A 24,077-nucleotide genomic window follows, 5' to 3' on the forward strand; every position below is an offset into this window, starting at 1 on the left:
CATGCAACTTAATCATCACAGCAATTACATATCAACTTTTATTCAAAGCAACCCTCCCTTGCCTTCAAATAGGAGCATCAAAAGCCACACCACTTCCGTTACACACCAAAGATTTTTCCTTCAATAGACTGTCTTAAAGTGGCATCTTATAATCCATTTGCAACATTTTCTAAAGATAAAAGCTTTAAAAGTTTACCCATATCCCTGACATAAAAGTCAGCCAGAAACCCCCTAAAATTACTCCATTATGTCATGACCAAGTGTGCGAGAACCAGGTCAATGTCATTTTTATGAATTCCAAAGTCACTCAACTGCTAAATCACAGGTTATAAGACCCAGGTTGAACTTCTTAAGTAGTTTGCAGGGGCAGACACTGGTGTTCTGTGTACCTTCCTGCCCTGTCAAGTCCCTGGCAGGCTGAAGGGGGGAGGAGATGCTGAACAGTGCCTGTGGTCCTTCCTGAACTGCCTGCTGCTCCCTGCTGCCCGTGACAATGGCTCAGAGCAGGCTGGTGACCCTCAAAGGATGGGGAAAAAAGTCACCACAGTGGGAGGCAGAAAACTGCCCATGGACTGTCTCCCCAGGTGCTTCCATGGAGGAAAAGGTAGTTAAATACGCCAGAGAAATTCCTGAACCGAGGAGGAATAAGAACCTACTCCTCAATGAGACAGTCTTCCAAGAGAAAAAAGAAAAAAGAAAAAAACTGCTAGCTTTTTTATTCTCAGTGGAAAAACAACAAAACCACAAATTGGAACCATGGAGGTAAAATACAGATGAAATGAAAAACATTCTCTTGTCATGCTCTCTGCCTTCCCTCTGCCACTTTTCCGTGGAAGTTACTGTACTGGGGCAACCAGAAGATCAAACCACTCAATCTTTCACCTATTCGGAGTCTCTTCCTTTTGTAAACTGGAGAAAAAAAAGTCAGCTAATGGATAAACAAAAAAACCCAGGAAAATCCTTTAATAAAACTGTAAAGTTCTATGGGCATAACTATAAGTTTATATATTACCAATAAAAGATGGTAAGGGGTTTTAAAGGAAAGAAGGAATTCCCGTGTGGCGCAGCAGGTTAAGGATCCAGTGTTGTCACTGCTGCCATGGGGTGGGTTAGATCCCTGGCCTGGGAACTTCCACATGCTGAGGGTGAGGCCAAAAATGAAAAGAAAAGAGATGGCTGGGAATTGGTGCCAAACCCAAATAAAGGATGAAGTTTTTGGTGCTTTTTCTAAACGCCTGTCCTCAAGTAGTGTCTCTCGATTATTTTTCAAAAGAAAGATTAAATTCAGCTTATTATCCCAGTTCAGCCCTCCCGTTCCCAGTTCTCTCCACTCCCAATAAACAGAAGGGAGGCAGCGTTCCGCCCAGCACCATTTGGCGGCCTAAGGGGGTGACAAGACCTCCCTGCCACACTCGCTCAATTTTAACAAATATAAACAAGGAATGGGATCATCCTGCAGTTGTGTTTTAAGTCACAGGTGTGGAACTTGACATCATGAGTGAAACCTCCAATGATAAACGATAGAATGAAGTTATAATTTAAAAGATACTATTTACTTAAAACAAAAGGGGAAAAAGAAAAGCTTCAAAACCAGAGTGGGCTGCCCCATTAAGAAGGTCTAAGTAACTAAGTACTGGAAAGCAGGCGATGACACCAAAAGGCAGTGTCATGAGGACGTGCGGACTCCGGTTATAAAACACAGTTTTGAAAGACAAGGGTGCTCGTGGAAACCATGAAGAGAGGAAACAACGGCAAAGACGCAGAACAATGAGCAGGTGCTTTGAGAGTAAGGCTCTGAGAAATGACTTCACAACTGGCCCCAGGGCTGAGGCGGATGTCTGGCCAACAGTCTGGGCTCCGAGGGGGAGGATATAATTGGCAGTATTCGAGAAGAGGGCACAGCCGCAGCCTCCAATTGAGTCTCTGGTTCTTGCTCCCAAGTGGATGTGCTTTCCCGACGTCAACAAAGTCTCCTCAGGAGGATTTGCTCTCCGCCGCCGTGTAGTAACGATAGAGAAAACCTAAGAGGATGGCGCCCAGGATGGGGAAGATCCAGTATGACCAGTAGCTAAAAGGGTAGGGGGGTGGGGAGGAAGCAATAAGTCGTGAACATTCCAGACCAAATGGGTGCTACCTTTCAACATTCACATTTGTAATATTTTTATGAGCAAAGAATGTGTATTTACTTGGGGAAATTGAACTGTTTTTAATCACACAGTAATTGGGAAAAAAACCCCAAATATTTGGATCAGAGGGACAAAGCTGAACAAAAATTTTTAAAGGATTAAAACCAGAATGTATGGTATGACACTTCCCAATATCTGTTTTTACAAAGACATACAGTGGTTATTTCTAGGTGATGGGATTCTGGACAGGTTAACTTTTCTTTATGCTTTTTCACATACTCTTTAATTAACATCTTTAAAAAGGAAAAGGCCATCGTTAGATATTAATATAATAAACACATATAATATACAAATATTTATATAAATATTATCTGTATCATAAATTTAGAGGCAATGTTACCTAGTACAACTGATGGCAATATTATATCTGTCCCACATGTATTTTTAAAATTTAATCCTCACAACAGTCCTATGAAAAAGATACCACTATTATTTTCATTTCATACAAAATAAATACAAGCTTTGCACCCAAAATCACAAAGGGAAGTTAGCCAAGCTGTCCTCTTGATCCCTTGTGTAATTTGGACACTAATAAAAACACACAGACACACACAGAACATACTGCTGGTTCCCATAAAGTTAAGTAAGTGAATAGTTGGCTTAAAAAGCCTTATAAGAAACTTCTTCTCAGGAGTTTTAGGACAGTCATTCTTCTCCTTAAAATAATACTTCTTCTCTAACAGAGCTAGTTTTAAGGCAAAATTCTTCTATGATCCTGATGACCTGGCTGCCTCTCTACTTATGACATATGCAGGCTTGGTATTAAAAGGCTTTGAAGCCCAAAACCCAGCTGAGGTTCAATAACAAAAATGATTCTCTTTGCCTAAACACGCCTAGCACTTCGTACATTTAAGTATGGCAGAAAGCTGCTCTGGGCAGGTTGAGAATGTTAGCCAGGGAGCTTTGTTTAAAAACACAAGCAAGGTGGAGTTCCCGTCGTGGCGCAGCGGTAAACAAATCCGACTAGGAACCATGAGGTTGAGGGTTCGATCCCTGGCCTTGCTCAGTGGGTTAAGGATCTGGTGTTGCCGTGAGCTGTGGTGTAGGTCGCAGACGTGGCTCGGATCCCGTGTTGTTGTGGCTCTGGTGTAGGCCGATGGCTACAGCTCCAATTGGACTCCTAGCCTGGGAACCTCCATGTGCCGTGGGAGCGGCCCTAGAAAAGGCAAAAAGACAAAACCAAAACCAAAAAAAAACCACAAGCAAGGTGGCTGGCATGTACAACAGCAACATGGCACAGGGAAACTCAGAAGTAATCTCCCCAGGAAAGTGATGAATTCGGGTATCTTGCAGAGCAACCATATGACAAAGAAGGGTTCAAAAGCTGAAGCCTTGAGAAAACACAGAAAATAAATTCTTCAGGGCAAAAGACTGCGAATGGCTGACCACCAATCCTCATAGAATCCTTCATAACACTTAACCGCCTCTGAGAAGAGAACCAGAGGAAACGTGGCTATACTGCACCAAAGGAGGCACGGGTTCAACAACAACTTCCTGGCCATTACACAGAACTCTCTTCTTGGAGATGCATTCAGGTTACTACATGTAGCTGTGACTCATTTAGTTTTATTGCTTTGCAGTATTCCACTGTATGAATATCTCAGAATGAATTCACGCACTTTACAAATGAAGGGTTATCTGAGTTATTTCCAAAATTTTAATATGTATATATATTTTGGCTGTGCAACAGCATGTGGAAGTTCTCAGGCCAGGGATAGAGCCTGTGCCACAGCAGCAACCAGAGTCACAGCAATGACAATGCTGGGTCCTTAACCTGCTGAGCCACCAGGAAACTCCCAAAATTTTACTATCTTAAATAACGCTGCTATGAGCATTCCTGAATGTGTTTGCTGGTATACTTGCACACACATTTCTTTTGAACATATATATATATCTGTCCCCATAAGCAGAATTGCTGGGTCAAAAGTTATCATAGTGTCAAATTTACTAGATAATGCCCATTTACATCCCCCTAAGAGGGTCTAGGAATCTTGGCGGCACACTCCCTAAACAAGTCCCCTTATTTTTAGAATTTTTCATTTTTTGCCGACCGGTAGGTGTGAACCACACCCTGTGACTCTACTGCAAGTTTATGGCCTGTATTTTCAAATTCTTTATAGAGCATATGGCTGAGCATAAATCCTTAAAATTAAGGAAGCTGAATTTACTGTTTCCTTTAATTTGCACCTTTTAAAAATACTGTCGGAGTTCCCGTCGTGGCGCAGTGGTTAACGAATCCGACTAGGAACCATGAGGTTGTGGGTTCGGTCCCTGCCCTTGCTCAGTGGGTTAACGATCCGGCGTTGCCGTGAGCTGTGGTGTAGGTCGCAGACGCGGCTCGGATCCCGCGTTGCTGTGACTCTGGCGTAGGCCGGTGGCTACAGCTCCGATTAGACCCCTAGCCTGGGAACCTCCATATGCCGCGGGAGCGGCCCAAAGAAATAGCAAAAAAAAGACAAAAAAAAAAAAAAAATACTGTCCATCACCTCAAACAAAAAAGACGTGATACTTTCAAGGGGAAAAAAGACATTTTCTCTCTCTCTCTCTCTGAAATGCTTTAAGAGGGATTTCAGAAAGATAAAACAAATAGCTCTATATAATCTCTATACAGAATTTTTAGGAGTTTCCACCATGGTGCAGTGGTTAACGAAACTGACTAGGAGGTTGCGGGTTCGATCCCTGGCCCCAGGATCCAGCGTTGCCGTGAGCTGCGGTGTGGGTCGCAGACATGGCTTGGATCCCACGTCGCTGTGGCCGGTGGCTACAGCTCCGATTATACCCCTAGCCTGGGAACCTCCATATACCTCGGGGCGGCTCAGGAAAAGGCAAAAAAAAAAAAAAAAAAAAATTTTAAAAGCCAAGGATTTCACAGTCATCTCAAGTAGACGACTTAAATAAAGGATGACAAATTTATACCTTTCAGAGCTAATACTACTGTATTACTAACATTACTGCAAGGAATATTTGTAAGTATACCTTTGAATTCCTGAATATGACTGCAATACGTAATTGTTTTTTCTTCTGTAAAATGTAATAATAGACTGGATTGTGAGGATTAAATGAGATTAGGTTTTAAGTGGAAGCTGCATAGCTGGGCTGGGCTGCAGAGGTCCTGCATTAAGAGTAGTACTTGTCCATGCATACTTGCCTCTTACTAAATCTGATTCTTCTAATTTATGCCACAAGGAGATTTAAAAATTACTCAAGGCATGAACTTCTTTGAGATTACTCAAAATGACTGAAACCGTAAAAAATTAATCTTGTTAAAGCTAAGCAACTCTTGAATTTGCAATAATTTTGGTCAAAAAATAATCAGCTGTCAAACCTCACTCTTAAGTTATGCTACACATGTATATTTATGGAGCACACTCTTTGCTAGACAGCATGTTGAGCATCAGGAAGTCTATTAAGGGAATACCAACCTTTTGCACACGCCGCTTGTCGGAGGCTCCTGAAGAAGCAGCATAATCAAAACAAACAAAAAGAGATTAACATAGAGTATATAAATCTTCTTGAATATTCATATAAACTCTGAAGCTAATAAAAGAACGTCACCTTTCATGCAATTTGATGTTGACAAATCTATATGCAGTGGGAGAACCAGGAGCTCTATTTGTGATAATATACTGGTTTCTAGTAAAGAACCACTAACAAAAGCATAGAGAAATGACCTCAGCTCTTTTTATGGTATAAAAAATGCCAGTGGAACAAACTATATTGCAATGGACTAATGTGAAGTCACAATGATAAGCCTGGTTCAGCTGGGCTTGTCACTGGCAGTAGCTAAGATTACATTTTCTAAAAACATATTTAAAAAAAAAATGCTGTCTTGTAACATAAGAGATCAACTGGGAAATGCTGGAGCATATGCAGGTGACTGCTTTGTGGCTTAGAGGAATGAACTGGTGTGCTCTCTGAAATCATACCAGTTATGATTAGAGACCTTAGGGCTTCTAGCACATTGAAAATGGGAACAACAGAGTTAAGGGAAAGAAAATACCAAACTAAACTTAGAAACAAAATTCTGGCAGTAACAAGTGATGAGGTAGTGATACCTGTGACAACACAGAAGAACCCTGACCATGTGATGTGAAGTGAAAGACACCAGACACAAAAACCATGTATTACATATAAATCCATTTACACAAAATGTTCGAATAGGCCAATCGAGAGGCAGCAAGTAGATTAGTGGCTTCCGAGGGCTGGGGGAAGAGGAGTTGGAGGAAAAAGGAACATGACTGCTAATGGCTTTGGGGGCTTCTTTTTGGAGTGATGAAAATGCTCCATAACTGATTTGTGATTATGGTTGCACAGTTCTGAAGATACTAAAAACCCCTGACTTGTACATCTTAGGTTGGATGGCATGTGAGTTAGACCTTAAAGCTGGTATTAAATTTTTAAATTCAGTTTATAGACATATCAAATGAAGTTAACGACTTCATTTATTGCATAATACAAAAAAAAAGCCTGCCACCTTACTGCCAGAGGACAAGAGCCCATTAGCACAGGTTACTGCAGCCCGAAACATCATCTCTGCCAATATATAGCAGTATGCCGGCTGTGGTAATTCTTTTTAATTACGGTTTTCAGTAATCGCCAAGACTTCCCAAAACCCTACATACTGGCCTAGATACTTCAGAGCAGACCACGAGATGAGTTTTAATTTTATATATCTAAAACATCGTCATGCAAATGAGCACATGCCCAAACCAAAGAGAAATTAGCTTATAGGCAAGTAAAACTTCTAACAAGTTTTAGATAAATCACATTAAGACATTACTACACTTCTTGAGATCTTGAGGATTACTGTTATCTGGGACATTTCTCCGTGAAGAGCATTAATCAGGCTAGTTCAAACAAATTATGGTCAATCTCTGAGAAATACAGCAATTGTTTTCTAGATCTGGAAGGTGGTCATGGGAGTGATGCTTTTGCGTGCATCTAGTTTATAATACTGCCTTTTAAAATATTCCCATAAATGGGATGGAAATCCTGTGAAATTAGATTGTTATGCTCATTATACAACTACAAATGTGATAAATTCATTTGAGTAATAATAAAATATATATATAAATAAAGTTAAATATTAAAAAAATAAAAAGAAAATAAAATATTCCCATACAGTAGCCAAGAAGTAATTGAATTCTATCAAGAAAATAGCTACAGTCTTCCATGCTTTATCCACACATATACCAATAATTTATAGAACAAAAAAATGGAGAATTAGTATTTAAAAGAAAAAACAGGTAATTTGAAAGGCTTACATGAGTACATAATGGGTAATATATGTATTATGTTTAATCTATAATCACATTAAAAGCCATTAGTCATACAAATGGATTCTCTAGATTCCAAAGTTTTTTAGCCTCTTCTATAACCAGAGGCACTGGGTGTGTGCTAAGCCGAGGGAGCCTCGGCCAATGGAATAAGCAAGTGAGAGACGAAAGACAGGGAGAGACCAGAAGGAACCAAGACCATAATATGCTGAAATGTAATCCTTCCTAATAAGCAATAAAAAAATCTTTAAATTTCCATAGTTTCCTTCCCTCCCTCCCGCTCTTTCTTTCTTTTAATGAAGTACCTTGATCCCTGCTTTTATTTATTTATTTATTTTTGTCTTCTGCCTTTTCTAGGGCCGCTCTCGTGGCGTATGGAGGTTCCCAGGCTAGGGGTTGAATCGGAGCTGTAGCCACCGGCCTACACCACAGCCACAGCAACTCAGGACCCGAGCCACGTCTGCAACCTACACCACCGCTTATGGCAACGCCGGATCCTTAACTCACGGAGCAAGGCCAGGGATCGAACCGGAAACCTCATGGTTGCTAGTCGGATTCGTTAACCACTGCAGGAACACCTCAACCCCTGCTTTTAAATCAATTTATCCTGGGAGGCAAAAAGATCAACTTCCCTAAGCCTGGAGGAAAGTGAGGAGAAAGAAGCGAATCCTTTCTGGCATAGTGACAGCCAAGGAAACGCCACACTGCAGTGACTCTGCTCTTAATCTACTATAAATGAAAGAGCTGTTTAAGGCGCTGCTCTGGGTAGCCAAGTGCCTCTGCCACGTTTGGAGAGAGGCCAAATAAGCTTATTTTTAATTGAACTAAATTAAAAAGCAAACAGTTCTATGAACACAAACCCCTCCCTCACCTCCACCTTTCTGTCCTCTTCGTGCACAGCTCCCCATCCTCAATTCCAAGGCAGAGCCCAGAGCTGAAGCCAATGAATGGCCACTGAGCTGAAATTCCTACAGTTTATGATTGACTTTAATGTACCCCTTTGGGTGTTCAGGCGTAGCTGGCTGGTTACGTTCTTGCCCACATTTTAATTTACATGCAAGACTGGTCAGGAGAAGTGAATGCTCTCTATCTTCGGCATGGACAGTAGTAACTGCGGTGCTCTATGATTTTATTCTATGATTTTAGTTATAAAAGAGCAGTTCAAATCCGGAATTCTACCAAAAGCCTTACAAAGTAATGAATATGCATGTTCTTGATTCTCCAAGGAGTTTGGAATACACTTCCAAACAATCAAATTACTTTAAGTCTACTCTGATGTTAGTTCAAAATTAACAGAGAAGTTAACTGTTTAGGTAAAGTGACTCCTAAAGTTCAAAGTTCATTAAGGCTTGAATTCCCTCATAAAATAAATAAGTAAATAAATACATTTATATACATATAAACACCAAACATGTACTGTGCAGGATAAAAGGAACTAGGTCACAATATCTGAGTAACCTTTTTATTAAAGCTGCTCATAAATGAAGTTATGCCTAGTGTCTGCAGGCTCAATGTTAAATCATTTTCCTCACTTGTGAATTGAAAGACTCAGATCACAGGAACTCGAATTCCGAGTCATCTGTAATGAGCTCAACACAATTTTCTGACCCAAGGGCATTTTTAGCAAAATCTACAAAATCAGCTTTCTAAAGATTAGAGAGACTTAATACCACCTTCCCACGCCTGGGAAGACTGGAGGAACAAGACCACACAGAAATGTTTCTGTCCGAGCACGCAGGTGAAGATGTGTTCTTCCAGACACTCTTCTGAGAGGCAATGCACTGTCCACACTGACTCTCTGATGTGTTAAAAGAACGACAAAGAAAAGTCATAACTGGCAAACACACTGGAAGTGATTTGAGGGTCATACACAGTGATTTCACTATGAACTCTGTTTATGAAAAAACCATGGGAAGAGAAGGTATGCTTAAGGAATGGTGTACTTGTCACCAGAACATAAACGAAGGAAGCAAATGTGCCAAAATTATGGTTATGATGTATTCAAATATATATGCAGGGCCTTGTAAATGTATCTTTAGCCTACACAGTTTAGATTTAGACCTTCAGGGGTTTAAATAAAAGAGAAATCTAAAGTATCTAAGAAGCTTACGTTTTAAATCCTAAATTGGATGCCTGCCATTCCAAGAGAATTCTAAACATTTAAAATTGGAAGAAGTGAATTTTAAGCCAGAGGACACTTCAGCAAATTTAAGGAGTATTGGTTGTCCGGCACCTTTTGCACCTTTTTATTTAGAATAGTTTGGTTTCTATGAGGCCAGTAACTTATGAAAAGCACCTTGGGAACTTTGGGCTTCAAACACTACTGCAAAGGATTTTTTCCCCATAAGACAATGGATTTTTAGAGCATTAGCTATCACTGAATTTTAGTATTAGGTTCATTGTCCAACCTAAAATGTTTGATTTTTTAAAAACCAAGATTTCAGTATTTTATAGTCCCGACTATCTGGCCATGTAGTATGGATCTCGAAGATAGCTTTCTCATGAAGCTCCAAGGTACTAAAATTTCTTTCTAGAAGAGAATACAATTTAACTACTACTGTCTTGTAAAGCATAAATCCTTAGAGTCAGCCCAGTCATGTAAAAAAATATTTCCCTGTAGATAAGAGCAAAGTTCGAAGATAAAAAACAATCACTAAAATCAATTTCTATACAACTAGAACCCATTCTGATAAGATACATAAGACATCACTGAAGAAAAAAAAAAAATTAAAACACTCAGGAGATCCTACGGCGGTTCAGTGGGTTAAGAAACTGACTAGTATCCACGAGCATGCAGGTTCGATCCCTGGCCTCACTCAGTGGCTTAAAGATCCAGAGTTGCCACAAGCTGTGGCACAGTCTGCAGGTGCAGCTTTAGATCTGGCCCTGCTCTGGCTGTGGCGTAGCCGGCAGCTGCAGCTCCGGTTCTACCCCTAGCCTGGGAACTTTCATATGCTGAGGGTGTGGCCCTAAAAGGGAAAAAAAACAAAAAAACGAAACAAAAAAACCTCAGAATAATTTCTACCGGGACCTAAGAAGTGAAAAACTTGTTATGACATTGGACGGCTGATTTGAAAAGGATGTTACCTTGTCCTTTTGACATCTTGTTTTGCAAAACTACACATCATTTCTGAATAAAGCATTACAAGAAGGGACATTAATCCTTGAGAGTCCCCAAGAAAGGGTATTTTGTCTTTCAAGAGTGATCTTGCCATTACATCCTGTTTTATTTCAAAAGATTATGTTACAAAATCCAAATGTTAGATAAAACCAGGGAACAATGAAACAACCAAACAAAATCCTTTGGTGAATAGCGATCATCACTCATCTAAAGGACACACGCATACTCATTCCGAACATTAAATCAGGTTGTAGATATGACAGGAATATTTAACAATTCTTAAAAGGAAACTTTTAGTATGCGGCAAACAACTAACTGCATTACATAATTATAAAGCGTGTATTCTTTTTAGTTTCCCATAAAAGAGAAGATAAACTGAATGTTATGTACATATAATACTTTATGTATGTGTAACGGAAAACTATATGCATAACAAAAGTTTGTAGCACTTGGGAGAAAAAAAATTTATCCGACTTTATTTTTTTGCTTTTTAGGGCCACACCCAGGGCATATAGAAGTTCCCAGGCTAGGGGTTGAAGTTGCAATCTCCTGTGTACACCACAGCCACAGCAATGCCGGCCAAGCCTCGTCTGCGACCTACACCAGAGCTCTCGAAAACGCCAGATCCTTAACCCACTGAGCAAGGCCTGGGATCGAACCCATATCCTCGGGGATACTAGTTGGGTTTGCTTCCACTGAGCCACCACAGGAACTCCAACGGAGAAAATCTTAGTTGCTTAAAAACAAAACAAAACAAAAAAACTAGATCAAATCCTGTTATAGCAAATGTCACCTCATCAAAGCTTTTGTTTATAGAAAATATTAAGTATCTATGTAAAGAATGAGGACAATCTTATGAAGTGATAAGGAATAATCGATACTAGGAAAATTTTTAGTTAAAAGAAGCAAGGTGCAGAACAGTACATGTAAGATTTTTAAAGGGTAGTTCCCTTTGTGGCTCAGCAGTCAATGAACCCGACGAGGGTCCATAAGGATGCAGGTTCAATCCCTGGCCTCACTCAGTGGGCGAAGGATCCGGCGTTGCCATGAGCTGTGGTATAGGTCGCAGACATAACTGACTTGGCATTGCTGTGGCTGTGGCGTAGGCCAGCAGCTGTAGCTCCAATTCCACCCCTGGCCTGGGAATCTCCATATGCTGCAGGTACGGCCCTAAAAAGCAGATTGTTATAGGGATGGATTGTTGGTCTCGCCATCAACTGGTCAACCACCCATCCATCTGTATTTATGTATGCATAGACTCTCATTGGAAGAGTAAAGAAGAAAATAGTAGCTGGCTAACTGGGAAGGACAACTGGGAGACAGAGCTGATGATAGAAGTCATTTCTATAGGAAACTACGTTGTACTTTTTGAAAATTTTTTTTTTTTGGGGGGTGCACCCACAGCATGCAGAAGTTCTGGGACCAGGGGCGGAACCAGAGCCACAGCAGAGACCTGAGCCACAACAAGTGACAACACTGGATCCTTAACCTGCTGAGCCACCAAGGAACTCCTGTGCCATATGATTGTTTAACCACGTGCACCATAAACTACCCATTCAAAAAATTTAAGTGGAGGAGTTCCCTCTGTGGCACAATGGGATCAGAAGCATCTTGAGAGCACTGGGACACAGGTTAGATTCTTGGCACAGCACAGTGGGTTAAGGATCCAGCATTGCTGCAACTGTGGCTTAGGTCACAATTGCAGCTTGGATTGATCCCTGGCTTGGGATTCCACATGCTGTGGGGTGGCCAAAAAAAAAAAAAGGAGCAAAATGGTCAGGTTATTGGGTCTATTCACTGTCATGAGATTTAACTAGTAAAGAGTTGACCTGTCACCTAGGTAATATCTATTGAATAAGTGAATGGAATGGTGCCATTTTTTTGGTCACGTTAGCATTTGTATGTACCTTATCTCTCGAGCCAGAATGAGTGATAAAAAATGTGAACCAAGGAGTTCCTGTCGTGGCGAAGTGGTTAACGAATCCAACTAGGAACCATGAGGTTGCGGGTTCGGTCCCTGCCCTTGCTCAGTGGGTTAACAATCCGGCGTTGCCGTGAGCTGTGATGTAGGTTGCAGACGCGGCTCCGGTCCCTCGTTGCTGTGGCTCTGGTGTAGGCCAGTGGCTACAGCTCCGATTTGACCCCTAGCCTGGGAACCTCCATATGCCGCGGGAGCGGCCCAAAGAAATAGCAAAAAGACAAAAAAAAAAAAGTGAACCAAGAAGTAGACGCATAATCAAGAGAGACTTCATGGATCACGAATGTGTCTAGGTTACTTAGTACACTTGGGCCAACAGGCAGGCAAACTAGCACAAAAAAAAAAACAGTTTCTAAGGTGAGTTTCCATAACTCAAAGCAGACCAGAAAATGTTAACTCAAGTATACCTGATGGCTCTCAGAAAGAAGACTAATCCCACCAGGAAGAGATGCACAGACAGCCAGCTTTCTAATTCTAGTTAGTTATCTTTGATGGAAGCAGCTAAAAACAACATCTGTTGCCAGACTGGTAGCTTCTAAGCTTTCAAAGTTTTAGTATGAGAACATTTCAGGGTCTTGAACCTCAGGTGTTATCAGTCGAATATGAAAGCAAAGGGGAGCATCAATAATTTACCCGAGTCCCAGCAAAGGCAGTATTCTGGAGGAGGACTCCTGATTTATAATCCAGACTAGCATGTTTTGCGCATTTTTAAAAAAAGCTTTTTTTTTTTGCGAGGGCAGGGAAGTAGTTTCAGGCAGGGAAGAGATATGGAGCTGTGGAAGGGAGGAGAGAGGGGGAGAGATAAAGAAGGGAAACTGCCCCACAAGGCAGAAGACATCTCTTAATTAGGCATAAACAAACAAATCACTTCTTCACAGAGGTTCTGAAACCCTTAACCAAAGGGCAGGAAAGTGTTAATGAAATGAACTTTACATTTACTTGATGGTGAATGTAAAAAAATTAAGAAAACAAATCTGACTAGTATACGTGAGGATGCAAGTTCGAGCCCTAGCCTGGCTCAGTGGGTTAAGGATCTGGTGTTGCCGTGATTTGTGGTGTAGGCTGCAGCCTGGGAACTTCCACATGCCGTGGGTGGGGTCCTAAAAAGCAAAAAAAAAAAAAAAAAGTCTTCCTGGAACTAAAGTCAGGTTGGACCATGGCACGGTTCTATGATAACTTATGTAGATGGTCTTGAAAATGTTCCCAAAGGTTTTCCTGGGCTGACGTGCCTCAAATATGGTAGTGTGACCACAAACACTCAACACTCAGACTCTATTTCCTATGGACTCTCCTTTCGGTACAGCAGACACGAGGCAAATAGAGCCTTGAAAACATGGCTTTTAATCACTGGTTAAGCCAGGCAGGGGCCAAACTACCTATGGGAACTTCTAAATGATCACAGAAGTTCACCAAATCTCACCAGCTGAAAGCGGTTCCTTTTCCACCTCTCTTAAAGTCCAAGGCTCATCGGTTTGCATTATCTGCGACACCTCTAGTGCATTTTTGAGCCTATAGAAGGCAGACAGTGCTTTCCACAGAAGAGAACTAAAGTTCCCTAAGGTTTCAAATGAACAGATGGGCATGTTATCCAGCAAAACCTCTGGTGCCTGGCTTACCTGGGTTTCTTTCAATGCAAATTCCTACTTCCCAACTCCAGAGCTCAGGAATCAGCAGTGGTGGAAACCCGGGAAATATACATTTCAGAAAACATGCCAAGGGATGGCAATACAGGTGGTACCAAGAACAGAATTTGAGAAACACTGCTCTCCATTCCTAAGAATGGTCCTAACTACATACTATACTACCAAAGAAGAAAACCAGCAACAAGCAGAAATTTGTAGACTTATAGATATTATAATTTCAAATAAATGTCTTTTTTTTTTTGTCGTCTTTTGTCCTTTTAGGGTCACACCCGTGGCATATGGAGATTCCCAGGCTAGGGGTCGAATCGGAGCTGTTGCTGCTGGTCTATGCCAGAGTCACAGCAATGCCAGATCCAAGCCATGTCCGAGACCTACACCACAGCTCACGGCAACACGGGATCCTTAACCCACTGAGCGAGGCCAGGGATCAAACCTGTAACCTCATGGTTCCTAGTCGGATTTGTTTCCACTGCACCATGAACGGGAACTCCTCAAATAAATGTCTTTATTGCTTTAATATAAAGGGTACTTTCACGGTGCTGTGCACAAAGGGTTATTTATGGCTCCTGGACACAAGGCGCATCTCTTGTATGCAAGGGAACACCCCTTGAATCAAGTGTCGACCTCTGAGAGCAACGGTTTCTGGACATGGTCAATATACTACACAGGTCCAGTTTTACCTTAATTCCACAAGTGTAGGTTCAAGAATGGCTAGTACACATGTGTTAGGAGGGGAGGACAAACAAACCAACAGCACTCACAAAGCGTTTCAAGAACCAGTTCACTCCCTTTCGCAAACAAGCCAGCGGTTCCGAGCCGCAGAGTGCAGCAACGCGGCAGAGTTCATTTACAGGCACACTCTGGGTGGCAGGGCCACAGACGGCAGACACTGTCAAGCAATCTCTTGTGTTGAAAGAATTCTTGTGTCTCCGCCAACTCGAACTGCTGTGTCACACATGCTCAGTATTTCCAGCTCAGCGAGGAAAGGGAAGCAAGAGGCTGGAAAAGGGGAGACAGCATCGCCTCCATGATGTTCTGGGTAGAACTGAGCTGCGGCCCCTTTAACACAGAGGGCCGGGCACTAGAGAAGGAGAAGCTTCAGGAAAAGAGGGAGGGAATCAGGGAGATGAACCACCCCAGCTTGTGGGAAGCAAAAAGGCATTCGTGTTTTCTTCCTGGTACATTGTGCAGCACACGTTAAGGTTTTCAAATATTTAACGTTTTGTTTCTGCTGTATCACTGAGAGGAGGGGAAGGGCGTGCAGGCCTGTCTGAGCCTCCTCGCTAAAGGACTCGACTGGGGACTAGGGACAGAAAGGCCTGTCCCAGCCCATTACTTCAGTCTTGCTCTAAGACTTGTAGGACAAAATCGACTTTCCAATTTTTTTTTCCAAGACAGAAGCCATTATTATCACTTACGCTATTTAATGTAAGAATAAGAGAGACTTTTCTACAACTGAACCTATAAACTAATTTCTTTCAAAACAACACAGGGCATGGCTTTATAGAGTTTCAATTTTTTAAAAGAGCAAAGAGAAGCATGAACAAAATGTTCCTACTGTTCAAGACTCAGTTATTCTTTTTTTCTGCGATGGTACTGAGTCCAAATTCCTGAAAAACAGGATTTTTGCTTGGGGGGGGGGGAGTGGAGAATAAACACTTCTCTTGTTAAAACATTTTTTTTAAAAGCAACTCTACTTGAGTAAACAGAAATATAAACACTTGAAACACACTAGAGAAACAGAGGACTTCTTACCTTGCCACTTTCAGATTTAAGGTCATTCTGTTTAAAGAAGAAAACAAATAATATTTTAAGACATATCCAAATGAACTCTTACTACATGCTTATTTCTAGCTTTGGAACATGAGACTACATTCAGGTAACAGCAATGCTCTGGAAGTTGTCCGGGCCTCCAGGGGCACTGCCCACTGCCCACCTCAGCCCCGAATCCCTGATTCTGAGCCTATCAGGGTCCCTCGTTAGAATCGGATGGTTTGAGTGTTCCTGTGTGGTTCAGCAGGTTAAGGATCTGGTGTCATCACTGCTGGAGCTCAGATTGCTACTGTGGCATGTGTTTGATCCCTGGCCTGGGAACCTCTGCATGCTATGGGTACAGGGGTAAAAAAAAGGCATTGTTTCAAAAGCCCACATATTTTATTTAATTTTAATTAATTAATTTATTTTTTTGTCTTTTTAGGGTCACACCCACGGCATATGGAAGTTCCCAGGCTGGGGGTCAAACGGGAGCTGTAGCTGCTGGCCTATACCACAGCCACAGCAATGCGGGATCCGAGCCAAGACTGTGACCTACACTACAGCTCATGGCAATGCCAGATCCTTAACACACTGAGCGAGGCCAGGGAACAAACCTGCGTCCTCATGGCTGCCAGTCAGATTCGTTTCCGCTAAGCCATGATGGGAACTCCTAAAAGTCCATATATTTTAGGTAGAGGTTTTAGTAACTGTATTTCAAAAATCAATCAAAAACCCTCCAAAATCAGTTCCCCTTAGCTTTTCAGAGATACTGTATGTGCTGATTTATAACAAGAAGCTCTGTCTTAGCATAGTAAGGCTAAATGATTTTGGAGAAATTTTAGCTTCATGGTTGGGTCCAATGAATTTCAGTTTTAATAATTCACTGCCTCACCACGTTCTGCAGCTGTTAGGCAGCTTCCTCTCTACAAACACTCCCAGCTCAGTGGGTTCTTACCGGATGCACATCACCAATATAGTACTGCTTGAGCATTTCTCTGGCATCAGAGGAGTGGCCTACATCTTCAAAGCTTTCAGTTGCATCTCTACCAGCCTGTTCCATCAGAACCTCTTCTCCACCAGGATGCTGCAAGGAAAAAATGTTTAATGAACAGAAGGCTCTCTAAAAAGTAAATTAGGAGGTCCCGTTGTGGCTCAGCAAATTAAGAACATGACTAGTATGGAGTTCCCACTGTGGCTCAGTAGAAATGAACCTGACCAGTATCCATGAGGACACAGGTTTGATCCCTGGCCTCACTCAGTAGGTTAAGGATCCAGCATTGCCACAAGCTGCGGCACAGGTTACGGACACAGTTTGGGATCTGGTGTTGCTGTGGCTGTGGTGTAAGCCAGCAGCTGCAGTTCCTATTTGACCCCTAGCCCAGGAATTTCCATAGGCCTTGGGTGTGGCCCTTAAAAAAAAAAAAAAAAGAAAGAAAGAAAGAAAAGCAAACTAAAGTAAGCTACTTTCCTCTCTCCCCTCTTTCTTTTCCCTTTTCTCTCTTTAATGGGAGCAATGGGATGAATTAACACTGTACACATCCCTTGACAGGATGCAATGGGGAGAACACAACACAACTTCTGTGTCTTCTGGCCCAAAATGGGTGATATGCGTATGTATACCTGTGAGGAAACCCAGCACAACTGCAAACAGAGATGTTCTACAAAATGACGGGCCTGTGAGCTCCAGAATATCAAGGTCGTGAAAGCCAAGGAAAGACTGAAGAACCGCTCCAGACTGAAGGAAACTAGAAAGACATGACAGCTGGGAGCAACGTGTGCTCTGAGCTTGACTCCTTTCACCACCATGACTGACACAGCTACGGAGGCCCGAACGGAGATGCTGGGCGAAGGGTATACGGAATTCTTCATTCCATTCCCACAACCTTTCTCTATGTTTGAAATGGTTTCAAACTTAAAAAAGTTAAGTAAATAAGTAGTATCCGAATAACTGCGTCTAGACCTAGGAAGCAGATCTGTCTGTAACGGAGAAGCTGTATGACCCTGGACGAGTTATTAAGAAACTGAGATGGGGGAGTTCCTGTCGTGGCGCAGTGGTTAACGAATCCGACTAGGAACCATGAGGTGGTGGGTTTGGTCCCTGTCCTTGCTCAGTGGGTTAACGATCCGGCATTGCCGTGAGCTGTGGTGTAGGTCGCAGACGCGGCTCGGATCCCGCGTTGCTGTGGCTCTGGCGTAGGCCGATGGCTACAACTCCGATTCGACCCCTAGCCTGGGAACCTCCATGTGTTGCGGGAGTGGCCCAAGAAATAGCAAAAAGACAAAAAAAAAAAAAAAAAAAAAAAAAAGAAAGAAAGAAACTGAGATGGCTTTATTTCTTTATTTGTAAAATGGAAACAATATGAGTATCTACCTTAACTATTTGTATATGAAATAAACTCAGGATATGAAACACCTTGTTCTCAAGAAGAGAAAGTTACTTTGTATAATGTGCAAGCGTGTATGATTTTAAAAAGCAGATACAAGAGTTCCCGGTGTGGCTCAGTGGTTAATGAATCCCACTGGGAACCATGAGGTTGTGGGTTTGATCCCTGGCCTCGCTCAGTGGGTTAAGGATCTGGCGTTGCCGTGAGCTGTGGTGTAGGTCACAGACATGGCTCGGATCCCACGTTGCTGTGGCTCTGGCATAGGCTGGTGGCTACAGCTCCGATTAGACCCCTAGCCTGGGAACCTCCATATGCCGTAGGTGCGGTCCAAGAAAAGACAAAAAGACAAAAAAAAAAGGCAGAAACATATATGTATGCCTATGCATAAAAATTCCTCTGGAAACACTGAAGAGAACCTGGCAGCCAAGAGATGGGTGTGAGTAAGACTCTTTACTGTATATTCTTCTGAAATTATTTTACCAACTACAGAATGACTCTACTCAAGACAATATTTCTTTTTGTCTCTTTAGGGCCACACCCACAGCACGTGGAGGTTCCCAGGCTAGGGGCTGAATCAGAGCTGCAGCTGCTGGCCTAAGCCACAGCCACAGCAATGCCAGGTCCAAGCTGATTCTCTGACCTACACCGTAGATCATGACAATGCTGGATCCTTAACCTACTGATCAAAGCCAGGGATCAAACCTGCATCCTCATGGATACTAGTCAGGTTCATTACTGCTGAGCCACAAGGGGAACTCTGAGAAAATAACTTTAAAAAAAATTACATTTTGCACAGTCCCTGACTTAAACACTCAAAACATACTGACTTACAACCAGAAAATTTAGAATTTATACTATCTAAATTTATATTTTTGAAATATCAAGTAATGCTTCTAAGTAGTTACTGTTCATAACAGTCTTTTAAGCAGGAATAACGCTATCATTCCTATTTTAAAGATGAATTCTACTGAAGCACAAATTGTTAACTTCCCAGGCAGTTACTTGCCTCTGAGCTCCCTGAGGATTAAAGAAACTTCTGTTTTTCTTTCCTAAGAGGTCTCCGCCTAGCGATGGGTCTCCTATCCCAGCATGAAGCACCCTGCTTTAAAGCAAGAGCAAGATGGCCGTCACTCACCTGTTGTCACATCTGAACCCTCTCAGCCCTGGGAAGCTATTCGTTTTAAAAGTGTGTCCCAGGAGTTCCAGTTGTGGCTCAGTGGTTAACGAACCTGGCTAGCATCCATGAGGACGCAGGTTCGATCCCTGGCCTTGCTCTGTGGGTTAAGGATCTGGCACTGCTGTGGTGTAAGTCTCAGATGCAGCTCGGATCCTGAGTTGCTCTGGATCTGGCATAGGCCAGCAGCTACAGCTCCAACTGGCCCCTAGCCTGGGAACCTCCATATGCCACCAGTGTGGCCCTAAAAGACCAAAAAAATACATATATATATATATAAATAAATAAAAGTGTGTCCCAGTTTGCTCTGTATCTCAATTATGGAAGATATTTTTTCCTTAATGACACATCCCAACTATTTAAGGACACAAAGTGTCTTAGTGGTTTGAGAGATTCCAGAAAATGGCTGAGATTATGACTTCCTACACAGCTCCTTCTCCAACTGCAAAGTATTTGCTCTCATCACAAATAAATCAATAAGCAATACTCTAGAACACACATAGATTTTTCCCCACTGTAGGGTATATACAGTTTTATCACCCACCTACTACATTAATAATTCTAAGTACTCAAGAAAAATTATAGCATAATTTTTTCCTATAAAATAGTTTTAAGCACCAGAATGTTAACTAATTATATGTATTTCTGTTTTAGAACTATAGTTGATTAGAATTTAATGTACTGGGTGGTGATAAAACTGTATATACCCTATGCATTCATTTTGTATTCATTCATTCATTCATTGTGTATTCATAAAAATTAATGCATAGGGTATACACAGTTTTATAGCCTGCTTTATTTTCAGGGAGGCAAGGAGGAACAGGGTGGCCAAACCAAAAACCCCCTTGGTTTGGTTACTCTCACTCCAAAATGTGGTCTTAATACAGATGGTTTAGAGCAGGCAAAAATATTTCAAGGAACTCTTGGTTACTATTTTAGGACTCTATGAACTTCAGATATTATTTCAATAAGACAGCAGCCCAGCCTGAGGCCATGCTCTAAGTCTGAGGCTGCAGCAGAGCCCAGGCCAGCCCAGAGCCAAGATAGTATCCAGGCTGTAGGGCAGGAGAAGACCCTGAGGAGACTCTGAAGAGAAGTCCCAGAGCCCTGGGAGAAGCCTGTGATCCTGGCTGGTCTGGCTCTCAGTGAGGACTACGGGAGCTGTTGTGACCTCCAACGTGAGCCTCAGGGTAGTCTAGCCCTTCTTATCATCACCTTCATTGCAGGCTGATCCACCACGAAGTGTCCCATCTGACTGCGGAGTCACAAGAAGCTCACCCAGGAGCAAATATCTGAGTCGGTCAAGTCCTAATTCAAAGCACAGTCCTCAAGGAAAATAGAAATTGTACTCCCAAACAGTCCTTGACATGAAATATTACTTTAACAACCCAGAGGATGGATTTTTCAAAAAATAAAAATTAAATAAAGGGAAAACAGTACCACCTTCTCCTCTGACTGAGTCCATTACACTCACGACATGGTGAAAGGGAACGTCACCAACGTACTACGATTCTTATTGGATGGATCAACATGACATTCCCAGACTTTGTCACAAAGGCCGATTGCCAATGACCTGTCCTAAGCCTGTGCTACAGCAAGGAATCCAACTACCCACAATAGCTACACCCTGGTGAGTTCTTCATATTTAAGCTTCAGGGCATTCACTCTGAGGCTGGGCCAAGATGACACCAATGACTAATCAGAAATGATGCAGGTACAGACACCTGGGGTCGCCCCGGCCATTCCCATGGAAACCAACAAAGACAAAGACTGAAAAGTCTGGGAGCTAACAGATCCCCGGCAGACATCAGACGATGTAAAAGAAGGGCTCATGGCCAAACATCTCCATTCTGAAGGAAAGTTCGAAAATGAATTACACACCTCTATTTTTGGAGGCCAGCTGGGGATTAACTGTCAGGAATTCAGAGTTAAGTCCTTCACCTTGTAACCTGTTTGTGCTAGAGAGTCAGAGTAAACAGAAGAATGCACGGACCAGTAGGTGTACAACAAGGATCATTCTTGTCTGAGCCAGGTGCTCTTCTATGTTTGAAACCAGAAGAAATGAGAACTATGTGCTAGGTGACTTACAAGGAAAGAGGTATTTTAAAAACTTCCTTCTGGTGACTGTAGAAATGAAAGGAAGAGAATGAGGAAAACTCAAACTAGTGACAATATATAAAAACTTAGCCAAAATTCAATCTTTGGAAGAAACATTGCCAATTATAACTAATCATCATGTGCAATTAGCCTGACTTCTAGACCACAGTACACTCCTGTTTCCTTGGGTTCCAAATACCTTGTATTTTTATATTTAATTTATGTGCTAGTATTTTTATAACTTCCTTTACCAAGTAATAATCTTCATTACTGAAAATTTAGAAACTATATGTATGAGCAAAATGAGTCTCCAGCATTCATTTTGACCCTAAAGAATGATATAAAGAGCAAAGGTATCAACTTTTTTTTTCAGAGTGAATATTGAGGGCCAGGACAGACTTAGCAAAACTTCTATATCTCTCAGTACTGTCCAGGGAGAACTGATGACCTTGAGACACTGATGGATTCTCAAGTTCTTTTGGGATGATCAAAGATGGGTTAAAAATGGGAGTTCCCTGGTGGTCTAGTGGTTAGGATTCAGCACCTGCACTGCTGCCACCAGGGTTCAAACCCTGATCTGGGAACTGAGATTCCCATAAGAAGCTGCTTCTTGCCACAGCCAAGGGGAAAAAAAGAAAAAAGATAGATTAAATAAGGGGAGATTCTTGACTGGAGCTCAGAATACACATATCAAATCACTGGAAAACAACAACAAAAAAGCAACTATTCTATACCATATGTAACCACTCAGTTGAACTAAAAACCCAGTTATTCTGGATATTTGAGTTCATGTATTGTCATAAGAAGGAAGAAAGGGCAACTGCTTACAGATACATAGATAACTGATGCTCAGGAATCATTCTGTCTTTATTAAATGTCCCGGGAAGTGGCAGGGTACCATTTCCATATCAAGAGATAAATGTACTCTGCCTGTTGAGTATTATAATCAAAAACAAATGACTCTTGGCTCAACAAATTAAGCCATCCCGTCTTTTTTCTCTCTTTTTTTTTTTTTTTGCCTTTTCTAGGGCCATACCCACAGCATATGGAGGTTCCCAGGCTAGGAGTCGAATCGCAGCTATTGCCGCTGGTCAATGCCACAGCTACAGCACCCCTGGATCCAAGCCACGTCTGCAACCTACACCACAGCTCATGGCAACACCGGATCCCTAACCCACTGAGGCAGGCCTGGGATCGAATCCACAACCTCATGGTTCCTAGTTGCACTTGTCAACCACTGAGCCATGACAGGAACTCGCTGTTTTCTCTTTATTTTATTTTATTTTTGTCTTTTTGCCATTTCTTGGGCCACTCCCGCAGCATATGGAGATTCCTAGGCTAGCTAGGAGTCGAATTGGAGCTGTAGCTGCAAGCCTATGCCACAGCCACAGCAACGGAGGATCCGAGCCGCGTCTGTGACCTATACCCCAGCTCACGGCAACGTTAACGCACTGAGCAAGGGCAGGGATCGAACCCGCAACCTCATGGTTCCTAGTCGGATTCCTTAACCACTGCACCATGACGGGAACTCCCTTGTTTTTAAGATCAATTTTATGTAAGTAAAACTGGAGAAGTCAGCATAAGATCTGTGGATTGTATCAATGTCAACATTCTGATAGTGACTGTGTATTACACTGTGCAAAATTTTACTAGAGGGCAGAGTTCCCATCATAGCACAGTGGTTAACAAATCTGACTAGGAACCATGAGGATGTGGGTTCAATCCCTGGCCTCGCTCAGTGTGTTAAGGATCCCACATTGCTGTGGCCCTGGTGTAGGCCGGCAGCAACAGCTCCAATTCGACCCTTAGCCTGGGAACCTCTATAAGACGTGGGTGCGGCCCTAGAAAAGACAAAAAAAAAAAAAAAAGACAAAAAAAAAAAAGACAAAAAATTTTACTAGAGGGCAATGGGTAAAAAAGTTCAGAGGATCTATTACTTCTCTTACAACTTCATATGAATTTAGTTATCTCAATAAAAATTTTAATTAAAAATGAAATCAAGGATTTCCTTTACGGTGCAGCATGTTAAGGATCCAGCGTTGTCACTGCAGCGGCTCGGGTCACTGATGTGGCATGGATTTGATCCTTGGCCCAGGAATTTCCATGTGCCATGGGCATGGCAAAAAAAAAAAAAAAAAGAAAAAAATCAACTCAAAGTACACATCCGAGAAATATTTACAGATATATTAACTTAAACACACACAAACATATACACACACGTGATCAGAGCATCATTATTCATTATAACCCTTAACTTGATTTTCTGGGCCACTTCCAGGGCATGCAAAAGTTTCTGGGCCAGGGATTGAACCTGTGCCACAACAGTAACCAGAGCCATGGCAGTGACAACACTGGATGACCCTAAACTTGAAACAACCCAAAGTCCATAAGGAGAATACAAATAAATTGAAATATAATCATACGAAGGAATCCTAATCCTCAATGAAAAAGAATGAGCCACTG

The 24,077-nt window shown here is 42.0% G+C and overlaps 1 protein-coding gene and 1 pseudogene across 1 annotated transcript in view; one reads left to right on the forward strand and one right to left on the reverse strand.

Annotated features, from left to right (window-relative positions):
- Window positions 1,551-24,077, reverse strand: part of CYB5B (cytochrome b5 type B (outer mitochondrial membrane)) — a 35,444-nt gene continuing 12,917 nt past the window's right edge. Inside the window, 4 exon segments of the mRNA NM_001159592.1 lie at window positions 1,551-2,068; window positions 5,609-5,637; window positions 15,960-15,986; window positions 16,915-17,043. Of these exon segments, the coding sequence (NP_001153064.1) occupies window positions 1,975-2,068; window positions 5,609-5,637; window positions 15,960-15,986; window positions 16,915-17,043 (279 nt within the window). The 3' untranslated portion in view covers window positions 1,551-1,974.
- Window positions 17,764-22,821, forward strand: LOC110261099 (annotated as a pseudogene).

This window comes from Sus scrofa, chromosome 6, assembly GCF_000003025.6.
Source record: "Sus scrofa isolate TJ Tabasco breed Duroc chromosome 6, Sscrofa11.1, whole genome shotgun sequence".
Lineage (NCBI taxonomy): Eukaryota > Metazoa > Chordata > Mammalia > Artiodactyla > Suidae > Sus > Sus scrofa.